The sequence below is a fragment of the Hippopotamus amphibius genome, chromosome 5 (genome assembly GCF_030028045.1).
Source record: "Hippopotamus amphibius kiboko isolate mHipAmp2 chromosome 5, mHipAmp2.hap2, whole genome shotgun sequence".
Lineage (NCBI taxonomy): Eukaryota > Metazoa > Chordata > Mammalia > Artiodactyla > Hippopotamidae > Hippopotamus > Hippopotamus amphibius.
The window spans coordinates 173604090-173631929 of record NC_080190.1 but is presented as its reverse complement, the minus strand read 5'-3'; the positions used below and the strand labels follow the sequence as shown (position 1 = coordinate 173631929).

The 27840-nt window shown below is 59.0% G+C and overlaps 1 protein-coding gene across 6 annotated transcripts in view; it reads left to right on the top strand.

Annotated features, from left to right (window-relative positions):
* The window catches only part of ZC3H3 (zinc finger CCCH-type containing 3), an 84291-nt gene that overhangs the window by 46394 nt on the left and 10057 nt on the right, over positions 1-27840 (top strand). For 2 of the 6 annotated variants that reach the window (XM_057736744.1, XM_057736743.1), the window contains exons 5-9: positions 8819-9006; positions 14176-14218; positions 14303-14464; positions 14553-14622; positions 16581-16712. In XM_057736744.1, the coding sequence (XP_057592727.1) occupies positions 8819-9006; positions 14176-14218; positions 14303-14464; positions 14553-14622; positions 16581-16712 (595 nt within the window). Of the gene's footprint in view, positions 1-8818; positions 9007-14175; positions 14219-14302; positions 14465-14552; positions 14623-15460; positions 16039-16580; positions 16713-27840 lie in introns of those variants that run through there. The other 4 variants (XM_057736745.1, XM_057736747.1, XM_057736749.1 and 1 more) reach the window with 3 other exon arrangements.

Below are 27840 nucleotides of genomic sequence, written 5' to 3'. Positions count from 1 at the left end.
AGCGCCCTGTGGAGTCTTTCACCCAGTTTTGCATTAGTTTGTCTTTTTATTGATTTGCTAGTGTTCTTTATATGCTATGGCTCCATTCCTCTGTCAGGTATCTTCTCATAGTGTGGGGCTTGCCTTTCAGTGCTGTCTAGTTTATTCATCATCTTTTACGAGTAGTGGTCTTTGTCTCCTGTTTAAGAAGTACTTGCTCACCTCAAGGTCACATTTTCTTCTAGAAGCTTGGCTATTTTAGCATTTATATTCAGCCTGCGATCCTCCGTGAGTTAACTTTTACTCCTGGTCTGAGGTGGGGGTCAAGGTACCTTTGTCTCCTCCCAGAGACGTTTGCTGAGACGAGCCCCCTCGCCTCCCGAAGCGCAGAGCCGGAGACGGTGCTCTTGCGGAGCTGTCCATCCTTTGCACCCCACTGTGTATCTGGCCTCCCTATCCTTCAGGTGAACTGCAGAAACTCGGGCTCAGTTTCTCAGCCTTCCCCAACCAGCCAGCCTCCAAGCCCACCCGCTTGCATTCAGGCCTCTCACTCTGCCCATCGTGCAGGGCCTCTGTCTCGGTGCTGCAGGGATGGGCTCCGTGGGTCTTGCGTGTCTCCGAGCACACCTGCTGTGGCGTCACCTTCAGCATTTGTGTTGCTTTTCTTTGCAGCCCCGGCCAGTCCTGCTGGTGTCTTGGAGACGTCGGTGGGCGTGGGTGCCCCCTCTGACTCTCCGGCGCTTTTGCTGTTGAGCTCACGGGCCTTCCCCTGGAGTTTGCGTGGGTCCCGCTGTCTGCACGGCCACCACCCCCTTTCCCGGGGAGCCAGGCTGTGCTGACGTGGGATTCTGGGAGGAGCCGTCCACTGAGGACTGTGGCGGGGTGGGTCGCCTATCTCCTCCCCATCTCCTCTCTTCCTGAGTCTCTTTAGGTAGTGGTGACACCCAGGACCCTGAGGGGTCATCTGTGTCACATGCCACCAGCTTGGGCTGCCCTCTAGTGTCTCTCAGCTCGGTCATGTCCAGGTGCTGGGGCCCCTTCATGACATACACTCACGTGTGAATGTCCTGGGGGTCACCAGAGGGACATGGGCTGTTGGTGTGAGGGCCGGAGGTGAAGAGGGGGTACGGCTGTGGGTGGAGGGAGGCGCGTGCAGAGCAGATGGCGGCCCTGGGCCCTGGGCCTGGAGACAGGCCCGCGTGGCTGGAGGGGGAGCTGGAGAGGCAGGGTGTGGGGTTCAGGAGGCCAGGGCTATCCGACCCTGAGCAGTAGGCCACAGGGCGGGGTCAGCAAGGGCAGGGCTGCGAGCAGTGTCCCGAGAAGGGCTGGCTGCAGAGTGGAGAGAGAACTGAGTGCCGGCCAGCAGGGCTGCCCAGGCAGTGTGAGGGCAGAGGCCCCGAGATGGGTCACTGGGCCATGGAGGTGATGGGAGCACGAGCCCTCAGCCGTCAGAGGTCAGGCAGCCAGACCCGAATGGGGCCTCTGCGAGACCCTTCCCGCCACGCGGAGAGCGGCAGGCATCGGCCACCAGGGCTCAAGGGGGCCCTCTGGGCTGGTGCCCGCGTCCGTGGGCCACGGAGACCAGAGCACAGAGGAGGGGCTGCTCTGGGGATGGGCAGCGGGGGCTGACGGCAGGCCCAGCTCTGAGGAGGGAGCCTGAGGAAGCACCCTCGGGGCTCAGCGCCGGGGGCAGAGCCTGGGACCTTAGCTCAGGGTGGGATGTGGGAGGCGGGTGCAGGCTGGCCTGGACCTGAAGCCTGGGCCTCGGGGTTGGTGCCCGGTGGGCATCCTTGGGCTGCGAGGGCAGGGAACAGGATGAGCCAGGTGCCTGGCACAGGGCTCCCTCAGGGGTGCCCTCTGGGAGCCAGAGAGCTGGGGGCGGCGCTCTGCTGCGTGAGCTCTCTTCCCCCCACTGCTGCCTGGGTGGAGCCCCTGCCAGATGCAGCCCTGGGGGAGGGGCTGGGCCTCACGAGCACCGTGGGCCCGGGGTGGGGGCTGTGGGTGGGTGAGAGAGAGAAGCAGGACGTGGAGGGAGATGAGGGAGGGGGCCGAGGGAGCAGAGGAAGGGCTCGCCCGGCCCCTCACCAGCTGTGGGGCCAGGGGAGTCCTGGGTGACGGCCCAGCCTGGAGGGTGACATTGGGCGCAGAGGGCCGAGGCCCACCCTGGACTGCACCAGCCGTTTGGCTGTCCGATCCTGGGCCCCCGGCCCCTCTGCCCAACGAACTGAACTCTACCCTCTGGAGTGGGGCCGTGAAGGCCCAGTAGGACCTGTTTTTTGCAGCTAACATACAAAACACCAATAGTTTCAGCTGAAATGGATTTTTAAAAGTGTCATTTTATGGAGAATTTTACTTTCTCTCCTGTTGTTTATTAGGCTCTTAAAGGGAACGCTTGTAATGCACCCATTGATCGAAATACCAATTGAATAGATGTGAGCACATAAAACAGCCTCAGCCCCCCATAATGGAGCCGCAGCACTTGTACTGCAGGCAGCGCAATTAGTGTCACCCACCAGATGCCGGCTGGCCAGGGGCGCCCTGAATCACCTCTACTCATTACAGGGGAGAGGCGGGGCAGGGGTCCCTTGGGAAGGAGCCGTACTCTCAGAGGTGACGCCTAGGTGTCTTGCTGGGTCAGTGGGGCCCGTGGGAGCCAGCCCCCTGCCTGCACCCCCAGCACCCCCAGTTCCACCCTCAAGTGCTCAGCCCACGCCCTGGCCAGCCAGCCCTCTTCAGGGCTATCCTGTCCTTGCTGCATCCCACCAGGGCCCTCAGGCCTCAGCTCCCACCCGGGGTCTGTAGCCCCCCCATCCACTGCAAGCAGGTGTGTCCTGGGAAGCCGAGCTGTCGCCTCACCCTTGCCCCGAGGTGGCCGGAACCCCAGAGGCCACACTTGGGAAGATCATGTCCTAGGAGGCCACGTGGCCCCAGTCATCCCGAGGCCCGTACCGTCTGTCCATCCGTCTATCCATCCAGCCATCTGCTGAGTCCCTGGCTCCTGGGAGCCCACCCTGCCACCCCGCCAGGGCCCTTGGCCCTGAGGGACTCTGTCCCCCCCCCCCACCCCAGAACATTCTGTCAGCACCTGCGTGACAGGCTGCCCCGCACGACGGCCGGGACCCCTGAGCGAGGCCTGGGCTGGGAGGGCACAGCCTGCGGCGGGGCGCCGGGCCGTCAGCGTTTCCGTGGAAAGCCCGCTTAAGCAGTTTGCAGCCGTCACGGTGGCGGCAGCTGAGCCTGACCTACTTGGGATTCGCCGCGCAGCCGCCTCCTCGGCAGCCGCCTCCCCCGGCGCCCCTCCTGCTGACAGCGCACTCCCCGCTGGCCTGGAGCTGCGTGGAACCTGCTCCGTTTCCTGAAAAATGCTTCCCTGCTTGTTTTCTCTGCTCCCGACCAGCTGCCCGCCTCCCGGCCCTCCGCTGCCCAGCCCCGGCCTCCGTGCCTGCACACTGAGCTGGGGGCCTCTCTTGGCGTAAGTGCCCCTCTCGTCCCATCTCCTGCCCACCACAGTCTCCTCTCTGCATGTCTTCCCTCAACTCAGTGGACCCCCTTGTCGGGGACCCGGGCGGCCCCCCAGCCCCCCTCCTGCTGTGCGTTCGCCCAGCTCCCGTCGCTGGAGCCCCGCCCTGGGGTGCCCGCCCCCAGGTGTGGCACGGCCCTGTGTGGGGCCCGGGGCCCGTGACAGCGAGCCCTCGGGGTTTGGGGGAGGCTTCCAGGGACCTGACATCTGAGCTGGGTCTCAAGGCAGAGCCATGTGACAGAGAGAGAGACAGCACGTGCACAGGCCCGGCGCGAAGAGGGGCCACAGTGCCCTCCAGGAGGCAGAGCGCCCAGTGTGGCTGGAAGGCGGGTGGGGCAGTGGGCCGCTGAGGGCCCGAGAGCCCCGCCTGTTGGAGAAGTCGGGGTAGCCGCTGCAGGGGGGCAGGTGGAGCGGGGGCAGCTCGATCAGACGTGTAGCTTGCAAACCAACGGATGGGACAGGGTGGAGGCGGGGGGCGGGCACCCCACCAGGGAGCGTGAATGAGGGCAGGACCCCAGACCACCTCTGGGGCCGGAGGGCAGGCTGGCTCAGGGAGGCAGCTTCCTCAGTGACTGAGATCTGGCTGCTGTCCCTGGAGAGGTGAGGGTCCCCAGGGCGGGAGCAGGGTGTGCGGAGGAGGGGAGCAGACTGTGGGGACTGGGAAGAACATGCCAGCAAAGTGCCTCTGTGCCTGAGAGGCCCTCCTGCGGGAAAATAGCCATCAGTTCTGCCAGCACCTTTTTGTCCAGGTGTGGGCTCCCTGGGCCTAGAGCTGTCCCCAGAGGGGTCTGTCCCACCCTCTCTGGGTCCACATGGCGGGAGCCAGGCTGCCTTTGGACTGGGTGCTGAGAGGCCGTGGAGCCCTCAGGAGCTCCAGTGTGGTCCTGCTGCCCCGCCTGAGAAGTGACAGCCTAGGAGGAGTCTGGGGGGCTGTGCTGGCGGCCTGAGGTGCTGTTAGTTTAAAGGCTGGTGGACCTGGTGAGGAGGCGTCCTGGAGGCTGGGGCTGCTTCCAGGGTCTCCAGGGCCAGGCTGTCTCCCCGCCCCTCGCCTCCCTGCGCCTGATTCTGCCCTCGGTCAGGAGGAGCCACCCTGTGGGCCGTCAGGCGACGTGGCCCAGCAGCCTGCCTGTCCTCGGCCCAGGGTCCGGGGTGCCCTGGGGCAGGTGAGGTGTGTGCGCTCAGCGCGCGCCCCGTGTGTACACACCTGCGCGCCAGGCTGCCAGGCCGCGTAGCCCGGGATGCCCTGGGTAGGCCTGTCTCAGCCGTGCAGCCCGAGAAGCGGCCCCGCAGCCCGGTGTTGGGGCTGCACAGACCTGCTTGGGCTGTGGCCAGGGGGCGTGCAGGGAGCCTGGGGGTCCAGGGCCAGCCTTCGAAACCCCTGGGGGTGGGGGCGCCCTGGCGGGCTGGGCCCCCAGCCACTGCGCCGTGAGCCCCGCAGGCAGAGCAGAGGGCTTCACGCTCCTCCGGCTCCTGGGGAGAGCCTTCCCGTCTTGCCCGGACCCTGACGCCCTGCCTCTCGGGGTCCCTTTTCCCTGGGACCTTCTGCTCACTTCCTGGGTACAGCAGGTGAGGGGGCCTCAGAGGACAGAGCCCCTTGGAGTTCCTGGATGGCCTTGGGCCTGGAACTTTCTAGCTGCTCCCCAAGCAGCGGACACATGGACACAGGGACCGCTTTTCTTTTTAAACCTACTTTTGTGGTGTGTGTATCTTTCTCCCCGTTACCTCCGCTTTTCATTTAAAACGTTATCTCCCCCCACCCGTCCTTCGTGCCCCCCCCCGGGGGGGGTGAGGGGAGGCCCAGCCCTCACCCCAGTGCAGTCAAGGTTATGGTGATAAATCCTGGGGCATTGTCACTTCTATTCGGAGTAAATTGGCTGGCCGCTTTCGGGCTGAAGGAAAGATAATTTGCTGTAGTATTTCAAATGGATTAGAAATGGATTTGAAGGGAAAGTTCATGCCTCCATTACAAAGGCGAGAAAGAGGACTGTCTTAAGGCAGGGCTCCCTCCCTGGCCTTCATTATCCACGCTTAATACCTTTCCTATTTTCCAGCGTTAATGAAATTTCCTGGCAGCGTGGGCCTGCCGGACGGATGGGAGAAGCCTTTAGATCTGAGGCTCCTGTTGTAGAAAAGGAATTACAGGCCCTCGCCGCGAGGGCAGGAGCATTCTCTGGGTCCTTGGCCCTGCTATTATCGCATTCATTTTATCCCCTCTTCTCAATACAGTTCGTTTCCAAAGGCTGTCCTCTCCATTAGGGTAACAATTTACTGGAGTGCTGTGACACCCACGGCCGTGAAAAGCTACAAGGCGTTTGGGGCGGGTGCCCCCCAGCCCACTGTTCCAGCTCCCACCTGCCTGGCACCTACCGGGCCACAGGTCCAAAGTCAGCGGGACCAGCGGGTGAGGGGAGGGCAGAGGCGGCTCTGCGCAGCTGCAGGCCGGCCCGGTTTCCGTGGGCGGGGGCCTCCCCAAGTGCTCTGGGCGCATCCCCCTCCCCCAGGCAGCCCCAGGGCACCATCTGGGAATGCAGCTTCTCCCAGCTCGGCTCCCTCCCCTGCGTGTGCCCCTGGGGGCTGGGGGCCCGGGGGCCCGGGGCTGTTCTCGCGCTCTAGCCCTGCACCCAGGCATGGGGGCTCCTTGGGCACAGGTGTGTGCACAGACCATGAGCTCGGTGCCGGGGCCTCCGAGCAGGAGGCCTGCTGCGCCTCCACTCCTCCCAGAGCCCACGGTCGCCCCGCCAGCACGTCAGAGCCCAGGGGCATGGCTTTTTGGGTGGTAAAAGGGATGGGTCAGTTGGTCATGTTCATCTGCAAGAATAATCAATCATGTCCCGGGAAAGAAACGTCACCTGAGAGGGGCATTTTAGCTGTAAGAACAAACCGTGGAAGGCAGCGTTTGAGGGGGCCGCTGCTTCTGGGGAGGGGCCCACGACAGCCCCAGACGGAGGCTCCTCTGTGCTCAGAGCTGTGGGGGGCTGCTCAAGAGGCTGGAACGCGCTCTGCCCAGGCTTCCAGTTCCTTCTGACCCCAGGCCCTGCCAGCCTCCGCCCTGCTGGGCCTGCCTGGGCCGGGCTGCCTCTTCCTTGGACTGCCGTGTGCTGCCTGAGTCCCGCAGCGTCAGCTCCGTGGCTGCCTCTGGCGGCAGTGGTCTGTCCCTGTCCTGCCTTAGCCAGGAGCGCATGCCCACAGGTGGGGGGCTTCACCCCTCGAAGGACTGGGCTACCAAGGTGTCCAAGGCCCTGCTCCCTCCCTCACACCTTCTCAAGGGCATCCTGCCACCTGTCTCACGTTTCATGGGGGCCAGCGCTGTGGATGGAGGGGAGGTGGGTAGCAGAGGGTGTGCCCCCGGCAAGGGGAGGGGCCCTGAGAGTGTCACTGTTCCCGGCAGCACAGTCCCGTGACCTCGATGCACAGCTGGCCGGGGGGCTGGGGGCTGGCCCTGAGTGGCCACTCCGTGATGAGGACCCGAGCTGCCTCGTGGGCAGGGAGACCTCAGAGGGCTCTGGACAGCGTGGAGCTGGGGCCGGAGCTGTCAGGGGCCTCTCAGCCTTGGGCTAAATGAGCTGTGGTGACCACTGGCCTAGGCTCCACTCTCAACTGTGCGGATCAGGCCAAGCTGCGCCTTTCGGACAGTAGCCACAGCTCCTGCAGAGGGTCTGGAGCTCCCCAGGCTGACAGGGTTCTGCAGTAAGGAAAGGAGACCCTGCGTAGCCCTGCCCCTCCTCACACCTCCACCTGGCCTTGGTGCAAGCCCAGGGGCAGGGCAGGTGCCCACTGCACGTGCAGACGCCCCAAGGGCAAGGAGGGTAGATCTGGGGTCTCAAGGTCCAGAAGAGCCTGGGGGTCTGTCTGCCTCCCCCAGAGGATGCCCGCCTGGCTCTCCCGCATGCCCTGTGCGAGGGCAGCTGGAGCCTGTCGGCGCAGCCAGTGTGGGCTGGGCTGCCAAGGGCCCTGGGTGGGAGTCCTTCCCTCCAAGATTGGTGCTTGTGAACTTGGGTTTTCATTAAGGAAAACTGGGTTAAGTGCTTTCTGGCGGCCTCCTCGGCGCTTCCCGCCTGACGCTGCAGCTTCAGGTCCGCAGCACCCGGCTCACTTGGCTTCGCAGATGGAGAGATGGGGCCTGGGGGCGGAGGGCCTTAGTGGCTGCCACCACCTGCCTGGGCCCGCTTGCGTGCTAGGGTGCCCAGAGGCCTGCCTTGTTCCGTCTGCACTTCAGACCCAGGCAGCCGGGAAAGTGTGTACTACTGCCCAAGTGGAGCTGGGGTTCATATGCTCCGGGGGGAGCGGGCTGCAGGGCATGGGGGCCTCAGCGGCAGCACACGGGACAGCCCAGAAGGGAGGGTGCCGCGCATGCCCCAGGACGGGCCCTGACTCCAGCTGGCTCCTCTGCAGGGCCCCAAGCCGCCGCTGGTGGCACTGCCTGCTGTAGGCCACCGTCCTCGCGCCCTGCCCCTCCTGCTGCTGGGGGCATCTCCAGGCAGAGGCAGCACCCACAGCAACAGCCTGTGCGCCCTTGCCCAGGTGTGCCCGCGGGGGCCAAGTGTACACGGGGCGGTGACGGCGCGATGCGCTCCCCTGAGCCCATAGGGAGCTGAGTTCAATTTGCATCAACAGATTCCTGCTGAAACGCACCAAGGGCCAAGGCCAAGTCCTTTTGGAGTCCTGAGGCCCTGGGCAGCGGGAGGGCCCTGGACCCCTTGTGGCAGCCTGGGGAGCAGGTCTGCCAGGGCAGCTGCAGGCCGGCCACCTGTGGGACCTGAGTCTGGGGGCGTGGAGCTGCTGCCCACTGTGCATCTGTGGGGGGACCTCCTCCGGCCCGTTTGGGCTGGCCAGGGCATCCACTCGCGAACCGCACAGGCATCCCAGGCCTCTGCCGGCCCTTGACCTCAAGGACATTGCAGTCTTTCCCCCGAAATGGCTTGCCTGGGTGGGGGGTCTGTGAGGCTGTCCCCTCCGTGCGGTGGACAGAGCGGCAGGGAGGGCGGGCAGTGGCGCTTGCTGACCCCGCAGCACAGCCATCCTGAATCGGGTGGCACCCCTGGGGCGGTGTCCAGGAGACTTTCCCGGGCGGTGGTGACGGCCACAGGCCCTGGCGTGGGCCCTCAGGACCATCTTAGTGCAGGTGCTGCGGGCTTTCCCTCACAAAGGTGCCCCCTGGGAGCCATGACCCAGGGGCATGCATGTTGGAGGGGGAGGCTCGGTCCCGCCCTGGCTGGTGGGTTGAGGATGCCACCTCCTGTGCCAGCAGAGGGCGGGGGACAGAGGTTTCCTGACCACTGGCCCCGGGGCTGGGCTGACGGGCGTTCCCTGTCCCTGCAGGTCCCTGGTGCTGAACAGCCTGCGTTCTGCCCCAGCGGGTGGAAAGGCCCAGACGGGCTCCCCTCGGTGGCGGAACAAGGGCTACCGCTGCATCGGAGGCGTCCTCTACAAGGTGTCGGCCAACAAGCTCTCCAAGACCTGCGGCCGGCCCAGCACCGACGGGGGCGGCAGGCCCCCCCTGCGCGCAGGTGAGGCTCCTGGGGGCGGGGCTGTGCACACACCGTCGCTCCAGGCTGGTCGCCTGTCTGAGGCCACAGGCCCGGGCGCTCCCAGAGCCTGTCTGAGCGAGGCCTTCCCAGACAGCATCCCAGTGCCGGGACCATTTCATTCCTGCTCGCAGAGCCTCAGGGAGGGCCCCTCACGCGGCTGGCCGCAGCCGCGATGGGGAAGCCCCCCAGGGACGGCCCGGGTGCACCTACCGCTCGCGTGGCTGAGCCGCCTCCGATTTTCCGTGTTTTGCTCCTGGACAAAGGAGATGAGCCAGGTACGGCAGACACGGCCTGGGCGCGCGAACACCTGGGGCCGCGGTGCCTAATCGCATTGGCAACGCCTCCCAACCGTGCCTGGAGGCGGCCGCCGCCACCACGTGCGCCCCTGCGGCCGGGGAAACAGGCCGAGGAGAAGGAAATGCTTTGGATTTGCTTATTGTACAAATGAACTAGAAAAATATTTTGGTTTCAGTCCAATTTTACTCCTTTCCTTTTCTGTCAACGGGGAAAAAAAGAGGAGAGATTGCCGACGGTGTGGGCATTGCACAAGCTACCCCAGCCCAACCCGCCCAAAGGGCAGGAGGGAGAAGAGGCCCGGCCCAGAGAGGAGGCTGGCGCGGGGCGGTCTTGGGTGGGAGACAGCCGGAGGGCCCCTCCCAGGAGCCCTGTCTCTCTTCTCCCAGGGCCTCTGACTGTGGGCCTGGAGTGTCCCGCTGCCTGATTCCAGGCCAGGTGCCCCGGGTCCCCCAGGTCAGACCCTGGGGACTGGGAGGCCGTGGCTGTGCTCCGCTCACTATGTGCCTGTTTCCCACCTCAAGGGGTTGGGCTGTGTGACCTCTCAGGGCCTCCGCCTTGGTCTCACTAGCTTGTCCAGTGTAGGAGCAGGTGCAGAGCCCTGGCCAGGCCTCCTCCGGGGCCTTTGGTGAGACTCAGCCCCTCGGGGTTGGTGCCTTGGGTCAGGGGACAGCCCTCCCTTGCTCCTGGAAGGCCCCACTCCGGTCGCCTCTGATGCCAGAGCTCGGCAGGCCTGTAGCCTGGGTGCTCATGGTCTGTGGGGCCCACACGCAGCTGTGGGCATCTCAGAGGGCAGGGATCTCAGATTCCTCTGTCCACAGCCCGTTCCAGCCTGCTGCGTCCCCCGGGCGCCTCACAGAGCTGCCCCAGCCGGGCTTGTGTGTGGTGTGCACAGGGCCGTGGATGCCCAGGGACCCCTTCTGACCAGCCCGCTAGGGGCCGGCGGCAGCTGCTCTGCGGAGGAACCACCTGGTTGGCCCCCAGTGACCAAGCCTCTCTGTGGGCCCTGCCCTCCGGCCCCAGCCACCCCTGGGCCCCCGACCCCACCCCATCCCTCGACGGCTGAGCCGGCAGGCAGGACCCTGGCTCTGCTCCCTACTGTCCTCCCTTGCGCTGTGGCTGTGATTTTGCCATCCTGGCCTCGCCGGATCCTGGGCTGCACAGGGGCCTGATCCCCCTGGGCTGGTGGGGCTGCACCCGCCACCTGGGCTCCTCCCATCCCCTCGCGTCCCTCGCGTCTGCATCCATGGTGGGAGGACGGGCACCTGGAGGCTGAGAGGGAGAAGCAGGTTTGGACTCAGCCTCCTCACAGACATCAAGTGGCCGCACGTTCAAGCCGCCCTCTGGGCACGGAGCCCTGAGTCTGCGGAGGCTGCCGCCTTGGGGTGTCGTCGCAGCAGGCGGTGGGGGGAGGGCCGTGTTAGGGGCTGTGGGGGCACTTCCTCCCTCCCCGGCGTGGCCCCACCCCCTTGAGCCAGCAGCTGGCCAGGGAGGGGCTGTCACGCTTCTCACTGGGGAGGATGCCACGCGGAGCCCGCTCGCCCCGAATGTCCGAGCTCCTCCGCAGAATCCCACCCTCTGGCTCAGACAGAGCTGCGGGGTAACACCCTGGCCTTCCCCACCCTTCATCCCGCAGCCCTCCAGCCTCTGGGCAGTTAGGGGAGGACAGAGGCCTCCTCCCTGCCGACCTGCCCCTGCAGGCCACAGCCGCCCGTGCCCTGCTGACCCGCTGCTGGCTGCCCAGGGCAGCCCCAGGGCACAGCCCTCCCGCCTCAGGGTTGGGGCAGGGAGGGGGGGTTTGGGCAGGCTGTCCTGGGGACACGAGACCGGCCCAGCACTGCGCCCGCTGCCTGGACCCCCGCAGGGTGGCCGACTCCTGGTTGGAGGTGGATCGCGCCCAGCTGTGGGAGTGCCCGTGGAGCTGCAGCCCGCTTAGATGAGTGATAATTAAAGAAATAAATTTTCTCCTCTGGTGTCAACAGAACTTTTGACTTCAGCAAGAAAATACAGCCCTCCTTGGGCGGGGGTGGGGCTCCACCCCCTCTCCTCCTGGCTGCCGGCCTCCCTAGGACCTCGTCAGCCCCATCCCAGGCTTTGTAGGGGAGGGTCTGGCCCTGCCCATCTCCCAAGCCCCAGGGGCAGGGCCTTCTCGCAGGCCGACCGACCTCACTTCCCTGGAACCCCAGGGGCCAAGCACTTCCTCCTGGGTCTGAGGTCTGCCCACCCAAAGGGCCCAACCCTGGGACCCCTCCCTGCATGCTTTGGCCTGGAGCCTGGGTCCTCACAGGCACGGGCTCCGACAGGTGTGTGCCTCAGCCCCAGGAGTCTGCCGGTCCCTGCTGGGGAGCAGAAGCCCCGCGTTCACCTGCCAGAGCCCCTGGCTCGGCCTGGGCCGCGGGGCTGGCTCCCGGGATTGTTCGGAGCCCCAGGCCCCAGACTGAGGGGCCCGTCTCCCTGCTGCGGACCTGCTGCTGCACGCCTGGGCAGGTGGTGGGTCTCTGTACCTCACCTGTACCTGTGACTGCCGGCCCCTCCCTGCGTGCTACAGGGTCACACAGACGCGCACGTGAGAGAGGCCCGTCACCCTGTCTGGGGCCTGCGCGCCCAAGACCCCACCCCACTGCCTCCCTCCCCCGGATGTCTCTTCCCCGGGGTGGCGTGTGCCGGGCATCGTGGGGGGGCGGGGCTGCTGGCGCTGGCCGTGCTGCCCGTCCTTGCCCTCTGACCCCAGAGCCCGACTGTCAGGGAGCAGCCGCTGCCTGGGTGCGGGCTGGGGGCTGGGGGCTGCCTCACCCGTGTGTCTATTTTGGGAAGATCCTGGGAAATGCAAGTTCTCCAGAAGGCTCAGCGCCTCCTGCTCTGAGGTTGCCGCGGGTTTTCAGCTGAACTTTTTAGCGCCTCTCAGCGCCTCCACGGCCTCTGTTAAAGCCAGTTACTTTATGTGCATTTTTTAACACTGCAAAGCATTTGAAAAGGTGCCTCCTGTTCTTGTAAAAACTCCTGCGGAGCCCTACACTGGCATTTTTTTTAGAGCAAAAGTGGAAAGAGGAGTAAAGCTGCCCACATCCTAGAGGCCAGGTCTGGCGGCCGGTCTGATAGGCAGACCCATGACGACAGCGGTCCCTGGCGGGAGCAGACGGCGCCACAGCGTCCCTGGCAGCCTGGGTGACAGCCCGGGAAGTTGCGCTCACCGACAGGGATCACGTTGCACTCTGTCACCCTCAGGCTGGCAGGTGGAGGGCCACCACGTGCCATCTGGACTGGCCTCCGCTGCCACCCTGAGGCTGGCTGTCCCCGGCCTGGAAACCAGACTCCAGTGTGGCCTGGAGCCATCCAAAGACCCCCTCCCTGCAGGCCCTCATGCTCTGAGCCCCCCTCTCCTTTCTGTCACCGTGTTCCCTCCCCCTCGCACACTGCTTGGGCCACCACGCAGAGCTCTTCCCTCCCGCGGGGCCTCGCTGCACAGCCCTGGCGCCGCCTGTTTAAGGCCGAGGAGGGCGGACGCGGCCAGAAGGGGCTCAGAGAGCATCCAGGGAGCTGTGAGGGCTTAGCAGAGGGTGGCGTGTGGAGAAGGACATCTGAGGGTCCGGCCCGTGGGCCCGACGGGGTTTGGGTTTGGACAGGCCGAGTGAAGTGTCCAAACACTTGTGCGACTGGGTATGGAGCCCAGGAGACCAAGCTGAGTGGGGCACTGGGGAAGGACGCCCTGGGGCGAGCCAGGGAGAGGGCCCTCCAGCTGGCAGGAGGGCCACCTGCCCAGGCCTCCCACGCGGCTCCGGTGGGGCGGCTCCGGGCCAGGCAGCGTGGGGACGTCCCTTTGTAAACCTGGGATGCTTTGTCATCGCCTCAGGTCCCTAGAATTTCTGAGTGACGTCACTTGTGCCTCCTGCCGCCGGATCCGTTTCAGCAGCGGCCTGTGGGAAACCAGATCTGGTCTGGGGAGGGTCACGTGTGTGTTGAGGCGCTGTGGCTCTCCGGAGCGGCTCTCGCCCTGCCCTGCCTGCCTTGGTCCTAGGGAGTGACCTGATCTCTAAAAGGCAGGCGGGAGCTGTGTGTTAGCCTGGACGCCCCTCCTGCAGGGCGCGCTCGCACCCCAGGAGACAGCGCCGCCCGCCTGCCCCGTGCCCCCTGCCTCCCGGGCCCAGCCCCACCCAAACCTCTGCTGCTCCCTTCCTGTCACCCCTGACCACTTCGTGAATGACTCCACTTCAGGCCACGATCTGACCTCAGAGAGGCCTTGCTTGGTCCGTGCGCTTGGGTTTTGAGGAGTATCTTATAAGTTGCCCCAGTGTGAGGAGTGGGTACCTGCCAGGGCCTTGGAGCCACATGCCGCAGGCCGCGGTTGGCGCACAGCTCCCTCAGGGCTTGGAGTGGGGATTTCAGGATTTGTGCCCATACACATCGTTTTTGTTTTTGTTTTACAACACTTTAAGCCATTTTTAGCTACTGCAAAACCAGGTGGCATTTGCAGACCCCGCTCAGGTCACGTGTCCTTGGGTTCTGCTCCAGGCAGGAGGTGGCAGGGAGGCCCCACCACTCCATTTTCCTGGGACCACCTGCCTTGAGGCAAGACCACTGGCCAGCAACCAGTGTGGCCTCAGGGAGCTGTGCCACCAGTCCTGGTCCTTGAGTCCTCGTCCCCGCCCGTTTCTGCCATCTCTCCTTGGCCTCTCGCCCACACAGGGCTGGGGGGCAGCCTGGCAGGGTCCAGGAGGGCATGCGGCTTCCGGGAGGGGAGGCAGTGCCCGAGCCGAGGATGGGGAACCCAAGGAGGCCAGTGCCAGGCAGGTGAGCAGGGAGAGGGCGGAACCCCAGGCCGGTGGGTCTGGCGTGACCCGGCCTCTCCTCCCACAGGCCGCTTGGACCCTGCCAGCAGCTGCAGCCGCTCCCTGGCCAGGTACGTCCCTCGGGGTTGCGGGGGGGCGGGGGAGGGGGGGCTCCCCGTCCTCCCGGGGCTCACAGACGTCTGCCCGGTCCCCAGCCGGGCCGTGCAGCGCAGCCTGGCCATCGTGCGGCAGGCGCGGCAGAGGCGGCGGCGGAGGAAGGAGGAGTACTGCATGTACTATAACCGCTTCGGCCGGTGCAACCGCGGCGAGCGCTGCCCCTACATCCACGACCCTGAGAAGGTGGCCGTGTGCACCAGGTGCGCTGCCCCACCGCCCGGGCCTCTCTGGGGTGGGGTTGGGGCTGCCCTGGGGTCCCCACCCCTCAGACCCTCCCTGTTTGCCCAGGTTTGTCCGGGGCACCTGTAAGAAGACGGATGGGACCTGCCCCTTCTCCCACCACGTCTCCAAGGAGAAGGTGAGCTTTCCCCTGTCGCCTGTGCCCGTGGGGCTGGGAATGGGACCTGAAGGCTCTCCTGCCCCAGCCCCCCACACGCCCAGTGGCCCCCCCCAGGTGTGCCTGGGGTCAGCGCGGGGCAGCCGCGTGGCCAGGCGGTGGTGGAGAGGGAGACGCACAGCTACGCCATCCCCCCCCCCCCCCGCCCCGGGGTCTGGGCATCCGGGCCCCCCACAGCGCGAGGAGTGCCAGGGCGGTCCCTGGGGCTCTGAGGTCAGGGGTCCGCGCTGCAGGGGGGCCGCAGCGGGCCAGGGAGGCAGGGTCAGGCGGAGGCGCTGCGGCCGTGCTGCTGCTACAGCTTTTCCCCTTGAGGAACTTGAAAAGAATCAGCATTTTTCTCCCTAATAGAGCTTCCAAACTCTGTTGTGAGCAATTTGGAAATTCACGTCGCGTTTCGGGTTCATTAGCTCCGGCTCCAGAGCTGGCGCAGGCTCTGAGCTGTCTACCGCAGGCGCCCCGCACCAGCGCCCTGAATGAATGGTATTGTTATTTGTGTGGACGTGCTGGGTGCAAACAAGGTTAATTGAAATGAGAACGCAGTTTCCTCTTGATAAGGGCGCTGACAGCCAGGAGGAGTTCCGTTTGGTGCAGGAGTTGGCTTTATTATCCCTTTTTATTAGCGCTAATTTGGGCCCTGTATCAAAACGCACATTAAGGGAATTGTCTGCCGCCGAGGCACCGCCAGCCCCAGGCCGGCCGCTCCCCTCTGCGCTGCAGTTAAAAGACAATTAAAAATAAACTCTCCTCGCTAAATCACCCTTTGTTTCTCTGCTTCCCCTCCTTCCCTCCTCGGCTGTAGTCCTATTCAGCGCCCCACCACCACCACCAGCACTCCCCAGAAAAGTGGCTTTTTGACGCCCCTGTGTGTCCCCTGCAGGCAGGTGGGGACGCCTGGGCACCGCGGGCAGGGCCAGCAGGTCTGACCGCGGAGGGAAGGGAGGGAGGAGCCCTTGAGAGACGTCAGGCCTGTGGAGGGTGTGAGACCCACAGGGCGACAGCTGGCTGAGCTCCTGGCAAGGCCCCATCCCCCAGGAGGCTGGCCTGCGGGAGGGGCAGGGCGGGGCTTGCCCTGAGGGCCCCCGCCCCAGAGTCACTGCCTGGAAGTGTGGCAGCTTCAGAGGTCAGCGCAGGCAACAGGAGAGACACACACCCTCCCCTCCCCTCCTCTGCTGGCCCTCAGGCCTCAGTCCCCCCAGGGGGGAGAAGGTGGGCGGCCCACCCCGTGTCCCCTACCAGGTCTCCCCTGGGTCCACCTGCCAACGGGCCAGGGTGCTGGAGCCTGCCCCGCGACAGTGCCTGCCTGTGGTCTGCGCTGGACAGAGCCCCCCGGCTGGGCCGACCCAGGCTGTCCGCGGTCCAGTTCACGGACGCTGCCAGGTGCCCACACCTCAGGCAGCTGGAAACTCTGCCGGATTTCAGGCCCTGTGGGCCGTGACCCCATCTAGAGACCCCACAGGCCGCCTCCCTCCTACCCCCCCCCCCCCGGCCCTGTTCTTCTAGACCAACCTCCTCCTGGCCCACCCCACCCCGGCCCCGCGGCCTGGAAACCAGGCAGGCTCGGGGCAGGTGACGGACTCAGGTGACAGCACGTCTGGGTCTGAGCCAGCCTGCTGGGCTGGGTCCCCCGTCTCCGTGTCCTCCTCTGGACCGTGTGAAGGCAGATGTGCTGTGCCTGGGTGACCACGCCTTCTGGGAAGGCTGAGGGTCTGACTTCAGGGTGGGCGGCCCCTCCTGCGGGCCAGCGCTATGTTTATTTGCACAGTTGCCGTGGGGCTCACGCCTGGTGGTGGAGCCCTGGGTGGGCCCTGGGTTCCTGGTGTTCCTGCCTGTGAAGTGGACTGAGGAGGGGGCTTGGGGGAGGGCCTGGCTGCACCAGCAAGCATGGCCCACCCTTGGCCTCACTGCCTCCTGCCTCCCAGATGCCCGTGTGCTCCTACTTCCTGAAGGGGATCTGCAGCAACAGCAACTGTCCCTACAGCCACGTCTACGTGTCCCGCAAGGCCGAGGTCTGCACCGACTTCCTCAAAGGCTACTGCCCGCTGGGCGCAAAGGTGAGGGGCGGGGGTGGGGGCGCTCCCACGCCGGGGGTTCGGGGGGGGCGGGAGCGACACGCGCTCCCCCACCCTGGCCTGCAGGTGTGTCCCCGCCAGTTGGCTCAGCGTGAGGGCTGCCGTCGCGGGAGAGCCCCTGACAGCTGGGACGCGGGCGCCCTCTCCACCGCCTCTCCTTCAGGGAGGGCCCTGCCGTCGTGGGCCCGCGGGGCTGGGGGAAGGATGCGTGGGCCGTGGAGGGGTGCCCCCTGGGTGGGGGCCCCTGGACAGGCCTCTTCGGTCCCGGTGCCCCAAGAGGGAGCCTCCTCACCAGCCCAGGGGCTGCAACAAGGCCACTGCCACCCTGTCCCTGAACGCGTGTGAGTGACCGCCGTGCCTCGGGGACCTGTGGCCTGCCGTGGGGGGCCCGTCCTGGGCCCTGAGCAGGGTGAGCGCGTGTCAGTACAGGGTCAGCTCCGCGGCCCCGGGTTTCGCACTGCAGGGATCACAGTAGAAGCACACCGCACCCCGCCCGTCCTGCGCACCGCCCTCTACAGTTGGGCGAGGCCTTCCACGCATCCTCTTCCTCCTGCCCCCGGGCGAAGGGCTAGGCCGGGCCAGGCTCTGCAGACCTGTACCGCTGGCTCCCAGGGAGCCGGCTCCCAGGTCACCCCCAGGGAGGCCCTGGCTGGAGAGGTGGGGCCTGGCAGGCAGCTCCAGAGCGGCCCAGGTGGGGCGGGGAGGGCAGGACCCCCACGAAGGCTGTGGGTGGTTATTGTAAAAGATTCCAATTTAAATGAAAATATCAAAGCGATATTTAAGTTCTGCTTCTATTAGTGGAAGTGCTTACTGCGTCCCTTTCGGCGTGTGGGCGCTGCGTGGCTGCCACATGATAGATAGCGGCTTGTAATTATAGATGGGAAAGCGCTGAGCAGGCTGGATCCAGCGGGAGCAGAGGCAGCAGCGTGGGCCCGCGAGGGTTAATTTTATTCTCTAAATAATACGAAAAGTGCTGAGTCGTCACCTTGCTCCTGAAGTAGACGTCCTCAGATGGGCCCCAGAGAGCTCATAATACTCCACTGAATCGAGTGGAATTGTTAACCTTGCTTCGTAGAGCGCTGGCTTGTGGGTAATTTAGGCCGCGAGTAGATCTCTGCTCCTCCCCCTTTTCCGGGGCCACGCGCTGCTCCTGAGTCTGAGGCTTAGAGGTCAGCCCCTCTCTCCTCCTCACTTTGTCCCTCCGGACTCTCAGGACACTCAGGGACACGGCCGTCCTCCTGTGGGACGCCTGTCACCTCCGGCGGTCCGACTGCCAGATGTCACAGCGTCACGGCCTCAGCGCCTTCTCCTGGAGTCCCATCACGCCTGGCGCTGGTGGCGGGGTTGCCTTGATCACCCGTCCGCCACGTGAGCCGCTGGGCTTGGCTCCCAGTTAAGGCGTGTGTTGTGGGGGACACTGTAAGGTGCGGGTCTGACGGCCGCTCTGAGCCCTGTCCCTCGTCACCAGCCCTGCCCTCTTCCCCGTCCCCCCGCTTCTGTGTTTGTAGCAGTGTGGACACGGGAACGTGGCTGTCGCCGTCCCGTTGCCCGTGCGGTCCCCAGGGTGCTCTCTGGCGCTGCAGGATGTGCAGCCGCCCCAGAACGGCCGTCCCTCGGGCGCCCTGGCTCCTCGTCCTCGTGTTTGCAACTTGTGGTCGTTGCTCACTGCAGCTGGGGTGTCGCATCCAGCTCCTCGTGGTGCAGGCGCGTGTGATGTGACCCGAGGCCACCCCTGTATGGACACCCCGCCCCCTCGGCTGCATCCCAGCCCTTGTGCCTCCCCGTGCTCTCCGAGACCTCCTTATCACTGTCCCCAGGGTGCCGGGGACCCTCTGTCGGCGTCCAGCCTTTGAGGGGCACTCTGCCTGCTGGAGGGGCCCCTCCGCTCCTGTCCCCTGCTTCCTCCTGACCTGCAGCAGCTCTCTGTCCTCTGGATATCATTCTTTGGAATCAGACAGCGTCTCCTTGTCACTGCCTGATAACTTGCCCGGGATACCCTTTCTCAGGCTGAAATCCTTCCTATTTTTATGGGAGGGTCCCTCGTTTTTCTCCCTGTGGGTCTGGCTCCAGGATCTGCCCCCACCCAAGGCCACGTGACCGTCCTGCGCCTTCTCCAGTGTGGCTTTACCAGCTGCGTGGGGTCGCAGCTGTGGCCCTGCACAGGTGGCTCTCCCTCTGGGCCTCAGTTTCCTTCATGTAAAGCTGGGATAACAGTCGTACTCACCATGTAGGGAGTTGAGGCGGTTAAAGTCCGTGCAGCGCGTGGCAGCCCTCTGAGCAGGTCCTGGGTGTGCGGAGGCTGCAGTGTGCCTGTTGCCTGGTCTGTGGTGTGAGGCGCGGCCTCGCTCGTTTCTTCCGTGTGGTGAGCCTTTCCCCCCGGGGACATGCTGAGCTCTCCGCTCTTTCCTGGTTTTTGGTGCCACTCTTTGAAAAGCCAGCTTTATTGAGGTACAGTGTGTACACATCATCCAGTCCACCCCCTGCAGGTGTAGCCTCAGTGGGTTTCTGTGAGTTTGCGAAGCTGTGCAGCCGTCACCGCCACCCAGTGTGGGAACGTTGCTGTCGCCCCAGACACTCGCTCAGCGCGTCCTGCGGTCTGTCCGGCTCTGCGGCCCCTGCCCCCTGGGGCAGGTACGGGGAGCCCTGCGGTGCCGACTGCAGCCCCTGGCGTCTCTCATGAGCATATTTGGGAGGGTCGCCGTGCTCTGGTCTCGAGCGGCACAGGCGGCGCTCTGCTGTGTACAGAGACCCCTTTCTGTGTGTGCGCTCGTCGGGGGAGGGGCACGGGGGTCGCTTCCGGTGGGACAGCTGTGAGTGAGCCTGCCGTGAGCCTCTGCCCGCCGTCCAGCGCCCGCCAGGAGCGCGCGCGGGCTTCGTTCGCGCACGTCCTTGCCAGCCCTGCCCCCGTTTAAGTGCACGATACAATGGTTTTGGGTGTATTACATTTTTAATTTTTTAATTGTAGTGAAATAAATATAACATAAAACTTGCAGTTTTTAAGTGTAGAGTTCAGTGACATTAGTTACATGTACAATATTGTACAACCACCACCACTGTCTGTTTCCAAAACTCTTCATCACCCCAAAGAGAACCTCTAAACAGTCGGCAGTGACTCCCTGTTCCCCGCTCTCTCCAGCTCCTGGCAACCGCGAGTCTAAGTTTTGTCTCCGTGAATTTGCCTGTTCTAGATATTTAACATAAGTGGAATCTTCGCATTACTGGTCCTCTCGCGTCGGGCTTTTTGTGTTGGGCTTCTCCCACCAAGCACCACGTTTCCAGGGTTCACCCCTTTTGTGGCTGAGGGACGGCCCACGGTGTTTCCGGACCACACTCGTCTGTCTCCTCATCTGGTGATGAGTGCGGGGTGGTACCTTTTGGATACTGCGACTGACGCTGCCGTAAACATCGACGTGCAAATGTCTATTCAAGTTCCTACTGTCACGTCCTTTGGGTAGAGAGGCACGTAGGAGTGGAACTGCCGATTACGTGATAATTCTGTATTTAGCTCTTTGAGGAACCACGGAACTTTTCTGTAACAACCGCACTGTTCACATTCCTACCAGCAGTGTGCACGGGTTTTGTGTTCTCCGCATTCTCGCCCATGATTTATTTTGCCTGCTTTTTAATAACCATGCTGGCGTGTGGCATCTCATTGTGGGCTCAGTTTGCGTTGCCTTAAAGACTAATGACGCTGAGCACGCTTTCACGTGCTTCTTGGTCACTGGTACATCTTGCTTGGAGAAATTTCGCTTCAAGTCCTTTGCCCATTTTTGACTTGGGTTATTGGGGGAGTGTTGTTATTGAGTTATAGGAGTTCTTTATATATTCTGAATACGAACTCCTTATCAGAGATATGATTTGCACATTTCTCTCCCATTCTGTGAGTTGTCTTTTCACTCTTTTTTTTTAAAATAAATTTATTTATTTATTTTATCTTTGGCTGCGTTGGGTCTTTGTTGCTGCGTGCAGGCTTTCTCTAGTTGTGGCGAGCGGGGGCTGCTCTTCGTTGAGGTGTGCGGGCTTCTCATTGTGGTAGCTTCTCTTGTTGTGGAGCTCGGGCCCTAGGCACACGGACTTCAGTAGTTGTGGCATGTGGGCTCAATAATTGTGGCTCGCAGGCTCTAGAGCACAGGCTGAGTAGTTGTGGCAAACGGGCGTACTTGCTCCATGGTATAAGGGATCTTCCAGGACCAGGGATCAAACCCCTGACCCCTGCATTGGCAGGAGGATTCTTTTTTTTTTTTAATTAATTAATTAATTAATTTATTTATTGGCTGCTTTGGGTCTTCGTTGCCACACATGGGCTTTCTCTAGTTGTGGAGAGTGGGGGCTTCTCTTGTTGCAGAGCACGGGCTTAGTTGCTCCACGGCATGTGGTATCCTCCTGGGGCAGGGATCAAACCTGTGTCCCCTGCATTGGCAGGCAGACTCCCAACCACTGCACCACCTAGGAAGTCCGGCAGGCGGATTCTTAACCACTGTGCCACCAGGGAAGCTCTTTTCACTCTTTTTTTTTTTTTGCCATGCCATGTGGCATGCAGGATCCTAGTTCCCAGAGCAGGGATTGTACCTGTGCCCCTTGCTGTGGAAACGTGGCGTCTCAACCACTGGACTGCCAGGGAAGTCCCCATCACTCTCTTGATAATGTACTTTGATGCACAGAGGTTTTTCATTTTGTTCAAGTGCAGTTTATTTATTTGTTCTCCTATTGCCTATGCTTTTGGTGTTGGATATCCAAGGTGTTTTTGTCAAATCCAGTGTCTTGAAGCTTTTCCTTTGTGTTTCTTTGTAAGAGATTTTTTTATAATTTTAGCTCTGAAGTTTTGGTCTTTGGTCCATTTTGAGTTAATTTTTGCGTGTGGTGTTAGATAAGGGCCCGACTTCATTCTTTTGCAGATGGATATCCAGTTTTCCCAGCACCACAAGTTTTGAAATCAGGAAATGTGAATCCTTCCAGCTTTGTTCTTCTTTTATGAGACTGTTTTGGCCATTTGGGGTTCCTTGACATTCCATATAAATTTTTGGATGGGTTTTTCTGTTTCTGGGGCGTTTGTTGGTTTTAATGTGTATTTATTGATTGGTTGATTGATTGATTGATTTAGGCTGCTCCGGGTCTTAGTTGCAGCACATGGACTCTTAGTTGTGGCGTGTCTGTAGGCTCTGGCTAGAACTTCTAGCACAATAAAAGTGAGCAGCGGGGACAGGGACATCCTTGTCTTGTTCTTCATCGTAGAGAAGAGCTTTCAGTCTTTCACTGTGGCGTGTGCTGTTAGCTGTGGGCCTGTCATGCATGGCCTTTACTGTATTGAGGTTATTCTCTTCTAGTCCTAGTTTATGTGGTGTTTTTATTATGAAAAGGTGTTGTCAGATCTTTTTTTTATCAGTTGAGATGATCATGTGGGTTTTTTTCCCTTCATTCTATTAAGCTGGTCAAGCATATTGATTACATTGATTAATCACAATTCTGTTGATTGATTTTTGTTGTTTAACCATCTTTGCATTCTGAGAATAAATCCCACTGGCTCATGATACGTATAACCCTTCTAATATGCCACTTAGTTCAGTTTTATAGTGTTTGTTGAGGATTTTTACATGTATATTCATAAGTAACATTGATCTATAAGTTTCCTTTTCTTGTAGGATCTTTGTCTGGTTTTGGAATCAAGGTAAGGGAAGCCTCATAGATTGTTTTATTGTAAGTTAGGAAGTATTCTTTCCTCTTCAGTTTTCAGGAAGAATTTAAGAACAGGGGTCCGTTCTTCTTTACCTGTTAGTAGGATTCACCTGTTGGAACCATCTGGTCTTGTGCTTTTCCTTGGTGGGAGGTTTTGGGTTCCTGACTCAGTCTCTGTGCTGCACAGTTGACCCTTGAACAGCACGGGGGCCTAGAGGCACCAGCACCCCACCCCCCACCCGCCGCACGGTCGACACTCTGGGTTTACCTTTACAGTCAGCCCTCCACATTTGCAGTTCCCGTGCCAGCTGCTCTTGGTAAGACGAGTCATTTCTTACTGAAACCTGGATATTTTGGCTGTACAAGAGTTTGGATCTTATTTAAACCTTCTGGTTCAGCTGGTTTCCTTTGAGACCCCTCCAGCAGGTGGGCAGGGGGCGTGGAGGCAGACATCCTGCTTCCCCACTCAGCCTCCACTGACATCTGTGGAGGGGGCTCCCTGGTGGTCCTGGGTGGGTGGCAGTACTTAATCCCCCTCGGCCGCCCCTGGCGCCCCCCTAGCAGGGTGGGGAGGCACGCAGCTTGCGAGGGGGCCACAGTGTTTTGAGGTGTCTGGTTGAGCCGCCCCTTATCTATACCCACTGGCACTTCTGCTCCAGGTCAGGACGACCAGGCAGCAGGAAGTCCCAGGAGCCACCACTGCGTCACCCCTTGGTTCCCCAGGTCCCTGGTGGCCTGCCTTCTCGCCGCCTTTTAGAGTCTTCTTCCGGTTGTCAGGGTTTCGGTTGTGCTTAGTGGAGGAACAGAGACAAATCTGTCTCCTTCATCTTCCAGGGAGTGGAAGTCCCTTCTATTTCTTTTTTTGCAGTTTTGACTTTTTTCCCCCCAGAAACTGATCTGGGGGATAAATCTAGGTTTTCAAAGTATTGGTGTGCAGGTGTGTGTATAACATTTTCTGTTGTATCTTGAGCTTTTAACCTTTTCCATCTGTATTTAGTTGGCATTTTCTTGCCTTTCGTCTGGGCTGTCTTGCCCAAGGCCTACCATCTCATTGTGCTTTTCAGACAGCAGACCTCACCCTTGGGGTCAGCTCCTGTTGCTAAAGGGCCCTGGCCTCGCAGTGGCCTCTGATGCCCTCAGAAGGAACCCAGGTGGCGCCTTGACTGGGAGGGGCTCCGGGGCCCCGCTGCCTGCCCCGCCGCCTCCTCTGGGCTTGTTCTCTGCTCGGGCCGGCTCGGAGTGCTAGTCACTTACCGTGTGATAAATGTCTTCTTTGTGGTCGTGGAGATTTACCGAGACGTTGCAGACAGGGCAGAGGTCCTGCACGCCTTCAGCCAGGCTCCTGCACCGCTAGTGTCTTACATAACTGTACCTGTCAGAACTGAAAAATGAACATGGGTGCCTTGCTGCCATCTTAACTTGGGGCTTTGTTTGGATTTTACCTGGTTTTCCACTAATTTCTTTTCTGTTCCAGGGTATCACGTTGCACTTGGTGTCAATGTGGAGATGAATGATAAAGTGATTAAAGCAGGGCATCCACGGACAGTGGCCAAGAGTAGATGCATTCGAAAGGCATGTGGAGGAGCAGAGGTGCAGAGGGAGGGGGTCTCCAAGCTGGAGAAGGGGGCAGCTTTGATTTGGGAGGGTGGGAAGGAAGCTGGTGAGTTACTGGGGACGTTGATGGCGCCCCCAGTGGAGGTGGTGCTGGCCCCTGAGGGAGGACAGAAATGAGCGGGCGGGACCCAGGTAGTGCCCCAGGGCCGCACCAGCATGGGAGGCTGCTGCAGACAAGCCTCAGGGAAGATTCCAGCGTGCTGCTGGCCAGGGAGGAGAGGACCCGCACCCCCGCACCAGCTCTTCCATGGTCACCACCTGGCCTGGTGCAGTCAGCAGGGGCGCTCCCTGGACAGAGTGGGCCCAGGGAGCCGAGGTGGCTGTGGGGCAAGTGCAGGTGCGCAGCTCTGCGGTCCTCCCAGCCTTCGGGAGGGCAGGCTGGCATCTTGGGGACAGTCTGTGCCACAGAGTGTGTGGCATTCACTGTGGGAAACTCCAGGCAACTCCCAGCTGCTGTGCTGGCACCTTGTGCCATCAGCCTGTGTTTTCTTTTTGATCCTTTTAAGGATTAAAAGTTACCTTGAAATAATAAATAAATAAATAAAGGTACTTCCATAACCAAAAAAAAAGTTACCTTGTATTTTTTTTTAACTTTTTATTTTTTACAATAAACTGCATTTATTTAGAGTGTACAATTTAGCATCCCAGTCTCCCAATTCGTTCCCCCCCAACCCTCCCCGCTTTCTCCACTTGCTGTCCATATGTTTGTTCTCTACATCTGTGTCTCTATTTCTGCCTTGCAAACCGGTTGATTTGTACCATTTTTCTATAGTCCACATATATGTGTTAATATACAATATTTGTTTTTCTCTTTCTGACTCACTTCCCTCTGTATGACAGTCTCTAGGTCCATCCATGTCTCTACAGATGTCCCAGTTTCATTGCTTTTTACAGCTGAGTAATATTCTATTGTATGTATGTACCACATCTTCTTTACCCATTCATCTGTTGATGGACGTTTAGGTTGCTTCCATGTCCTGGCTATTGTAAATAGTGCTGCAGTGAACACTGGAGTGCAGTGTCTTTTTGAATTATGGTGTTCTCTGGGTATATGCCCAGTAGTGGGATTGTTGGGTCATATGGTAGTTCTGTTTTTAGTTTTGCAAGGAAGCTCCATACTGTTCTCCATAGTGGCTGTATCAATTTACATTCCCACCAGCAATGCAAGAGCGTTCCTTTTTCTCCACACCCTCTCCAGCATGTACTGTTTGTCGATTTTCTGATGATGCCCATTCTAACTGGTGTGAGGTGATACCTCATTGTCGTTTTGATTTGCATTTCTCCAATAATTAGTGATGTTGAGCAGCTTTTCATGTGCCTCTTGGCCATCTGTATGTCTTCTTTGGAGAAATGCCTATTGAGGTCGTCTCATTTTTTGATTGGGTTGTTTATTTTTTTGACATTGAGCTGCATGAACTGTTTCTATATTTTGGAGGTTAATCCTTTGTCTGTTGATTCGTTTGCAAATATTTTTTCCCATTCTGAGGGTTGTCTTTTCGTCTTGCTTATAGTTTCCTTTGCTGTGCAGAAGCTTTGAAGTTTCATTAGGTCCCACTTATTTATTTTTGTTTTGATTTCCATTATTCTAGGAGGTGGATCAAAAAAGATCTTGCTGTTATTTACATTGGAGAGTGTTCTTCCTATGTTTTCCTCCAGGAGTTTTATAGTGTCTGGCCTTACATTTAGGTCTTTTATCCATTTTGAGTTTTTTTTTGTGTATGGTGTTAGGAAGTGTTCTAATTTCATTATTTTCCATGTAGCTGTCCAGTTTTCCCAGCACCACTTATTGAAGATGCTGCCTTTTCTCCATTGTATATCCTTGCCTCCTTTGTCATAAATTAGTTGACTGTAGTTTATCTCTGGGCTTTCTATCCTGTTCCATTGATCTATATTTCTGTTTTTGTGTCAGTACCATACTGTCTTGATCACTGTAGCCTGGTAGTATAGTTTAAAGTCAGGAAGCCTGATTCCACCAACTCTGTCTTTCCTTCTCAAGATTGCTTTGGCTCTTCGGGGTCTTTTGCGTTTCCATACAAATCGTAAAATTTCTTGTTCTAGTTCTGTGAAAAATGCCGTTGGTAATTTGATAGGGATTGCATTGAATCTGTAAATTGCTTTGGGTAGAATAGTCATTTTCACAGTGTTGATTCTTCCAATCCAAGAACATGGTATGTCCCTCCATCTGTTTGTGTCTTCTTTGATTTCTTTCATGAGTGTCTTATAGTTTTCTGAGTACAGGTCTTTTACCTCCTTGGTTAGGTTTATTCCTAGGTATTTTCTTCTTTTTGTTGCCATGGTGAATGGAATTAATGTCTCTTTCTTAGCTTTCATTGTTAGTGTATAGAAATGCAAGAGATTTCTGTGTGTTAATTTTGTATCCTGCAACTTTACCAAATTCATTGATTAGCTCAAGTAGTTTTCTGGTGGCATCTTTAGGATTTTCTGTGTATAGTATCATGTCATCTGCAAACAGAGACAGTTTTACTTCTTCTTTTCCAATTTGGATTCCTTTGATTTCTTTTTCTTCTCTGATTGCTGTGGCAAGGACTTGCAAAACTCTGTTGAATAGGAGTGGCGAGAGTGGACATCCTTGTCTTGTTCCTGATCTTAGAGGGAATGCTTGCAGTTTTTCACCATTGAGAATGATGTTTGCTGTGGGTTTGTCATATATGGCCTTTATTATGTTGAGGTAGGTTCCCTCTGTGCCCACCTTCTGGAGAGTTTTTATCATACATAGGTGTTGAATTTTGTCAAAAGCTTTTTCTGCATCTGTTGAGATGATCATGTGGTTTCTATCCTTCAATTTGTTAATATGGTGTATCACATTGATTAATTTGCATATATTGAAGAATCCTTGCATTCCAGGGATAAACCCCACTTGATCATGGTCTATGATCCTTTTAATGTGTTGTTGGATTCTGTTGGCTAGTATTTTGTTGAGGATTTTTTGCATCTAAATTCATTAGTGATATTGGTCTGTAGTTTTCTTTTTTTGTAGTATCTTTGTCTGGTTTTGGTATCAGGGTGATGGTGGCTTCATAAAATGAGTTTGGGAGTATTCCTTCCTCTGCAATTTTTTGGAAGAGTTTGAGGAGGATGGGTGTTAGCTCTTCTCTAAATGTTTGATAGAATTCACCTGTGAATCCATCTGGTTCTGGACTTTTGTTTGTTGGGAGATTTTTAATCACCGTTTCAATTTCATTCCTTGTGATTGGTCTGTTCATATTTTCTATGTCTTCCTGATTCAGTCTTGGAAGGTTATACTTTTCTGAGAATCTGTCCATTTCATCCAGGTTGTCCATTTTATTGGCATATAGTTGCTTGTAGTAATCTCTTATGGTGCTTTTTATTTCTGTGGTGTCTGTTGTAACTTCTCCTGTTTCATTTCTAATTTTATTGATTTGAGTCCTCTCCCTCTTTTTCTTGATGAGTCTTGCTAGAGGTGTATCAATTTTATTTATCTTCTCAAAGAACCAGCTTTTACTTTTATTGATTTTTGCTATTGTTTTCTTTGTCTCTATTTCATTTATTTCTGCTCTGATCTTTATGATTTCTCTCCATCTCCTCACTTTGGGTTTTCTTTGCTCTTCTTTCTCTAGTTTCTTTAGGTGTAAGGTGAGATTGTTTATTTGGGATGTTTCTTGTTTATTGAGGTAGGATTGTATCGCTATAAACTTCCCTCTTAGAACTGCCTTTGCTGCATCCCATAGGTTTTGGATCATTGTGTTTTCATTGTGATTTGTCTCTAGGTATTTTTTGATTTCCTCTTTGATTTCTTCAGTGATCTGTTGGTTATTTAGTAGCGTATTGTTTAGCCTCCATG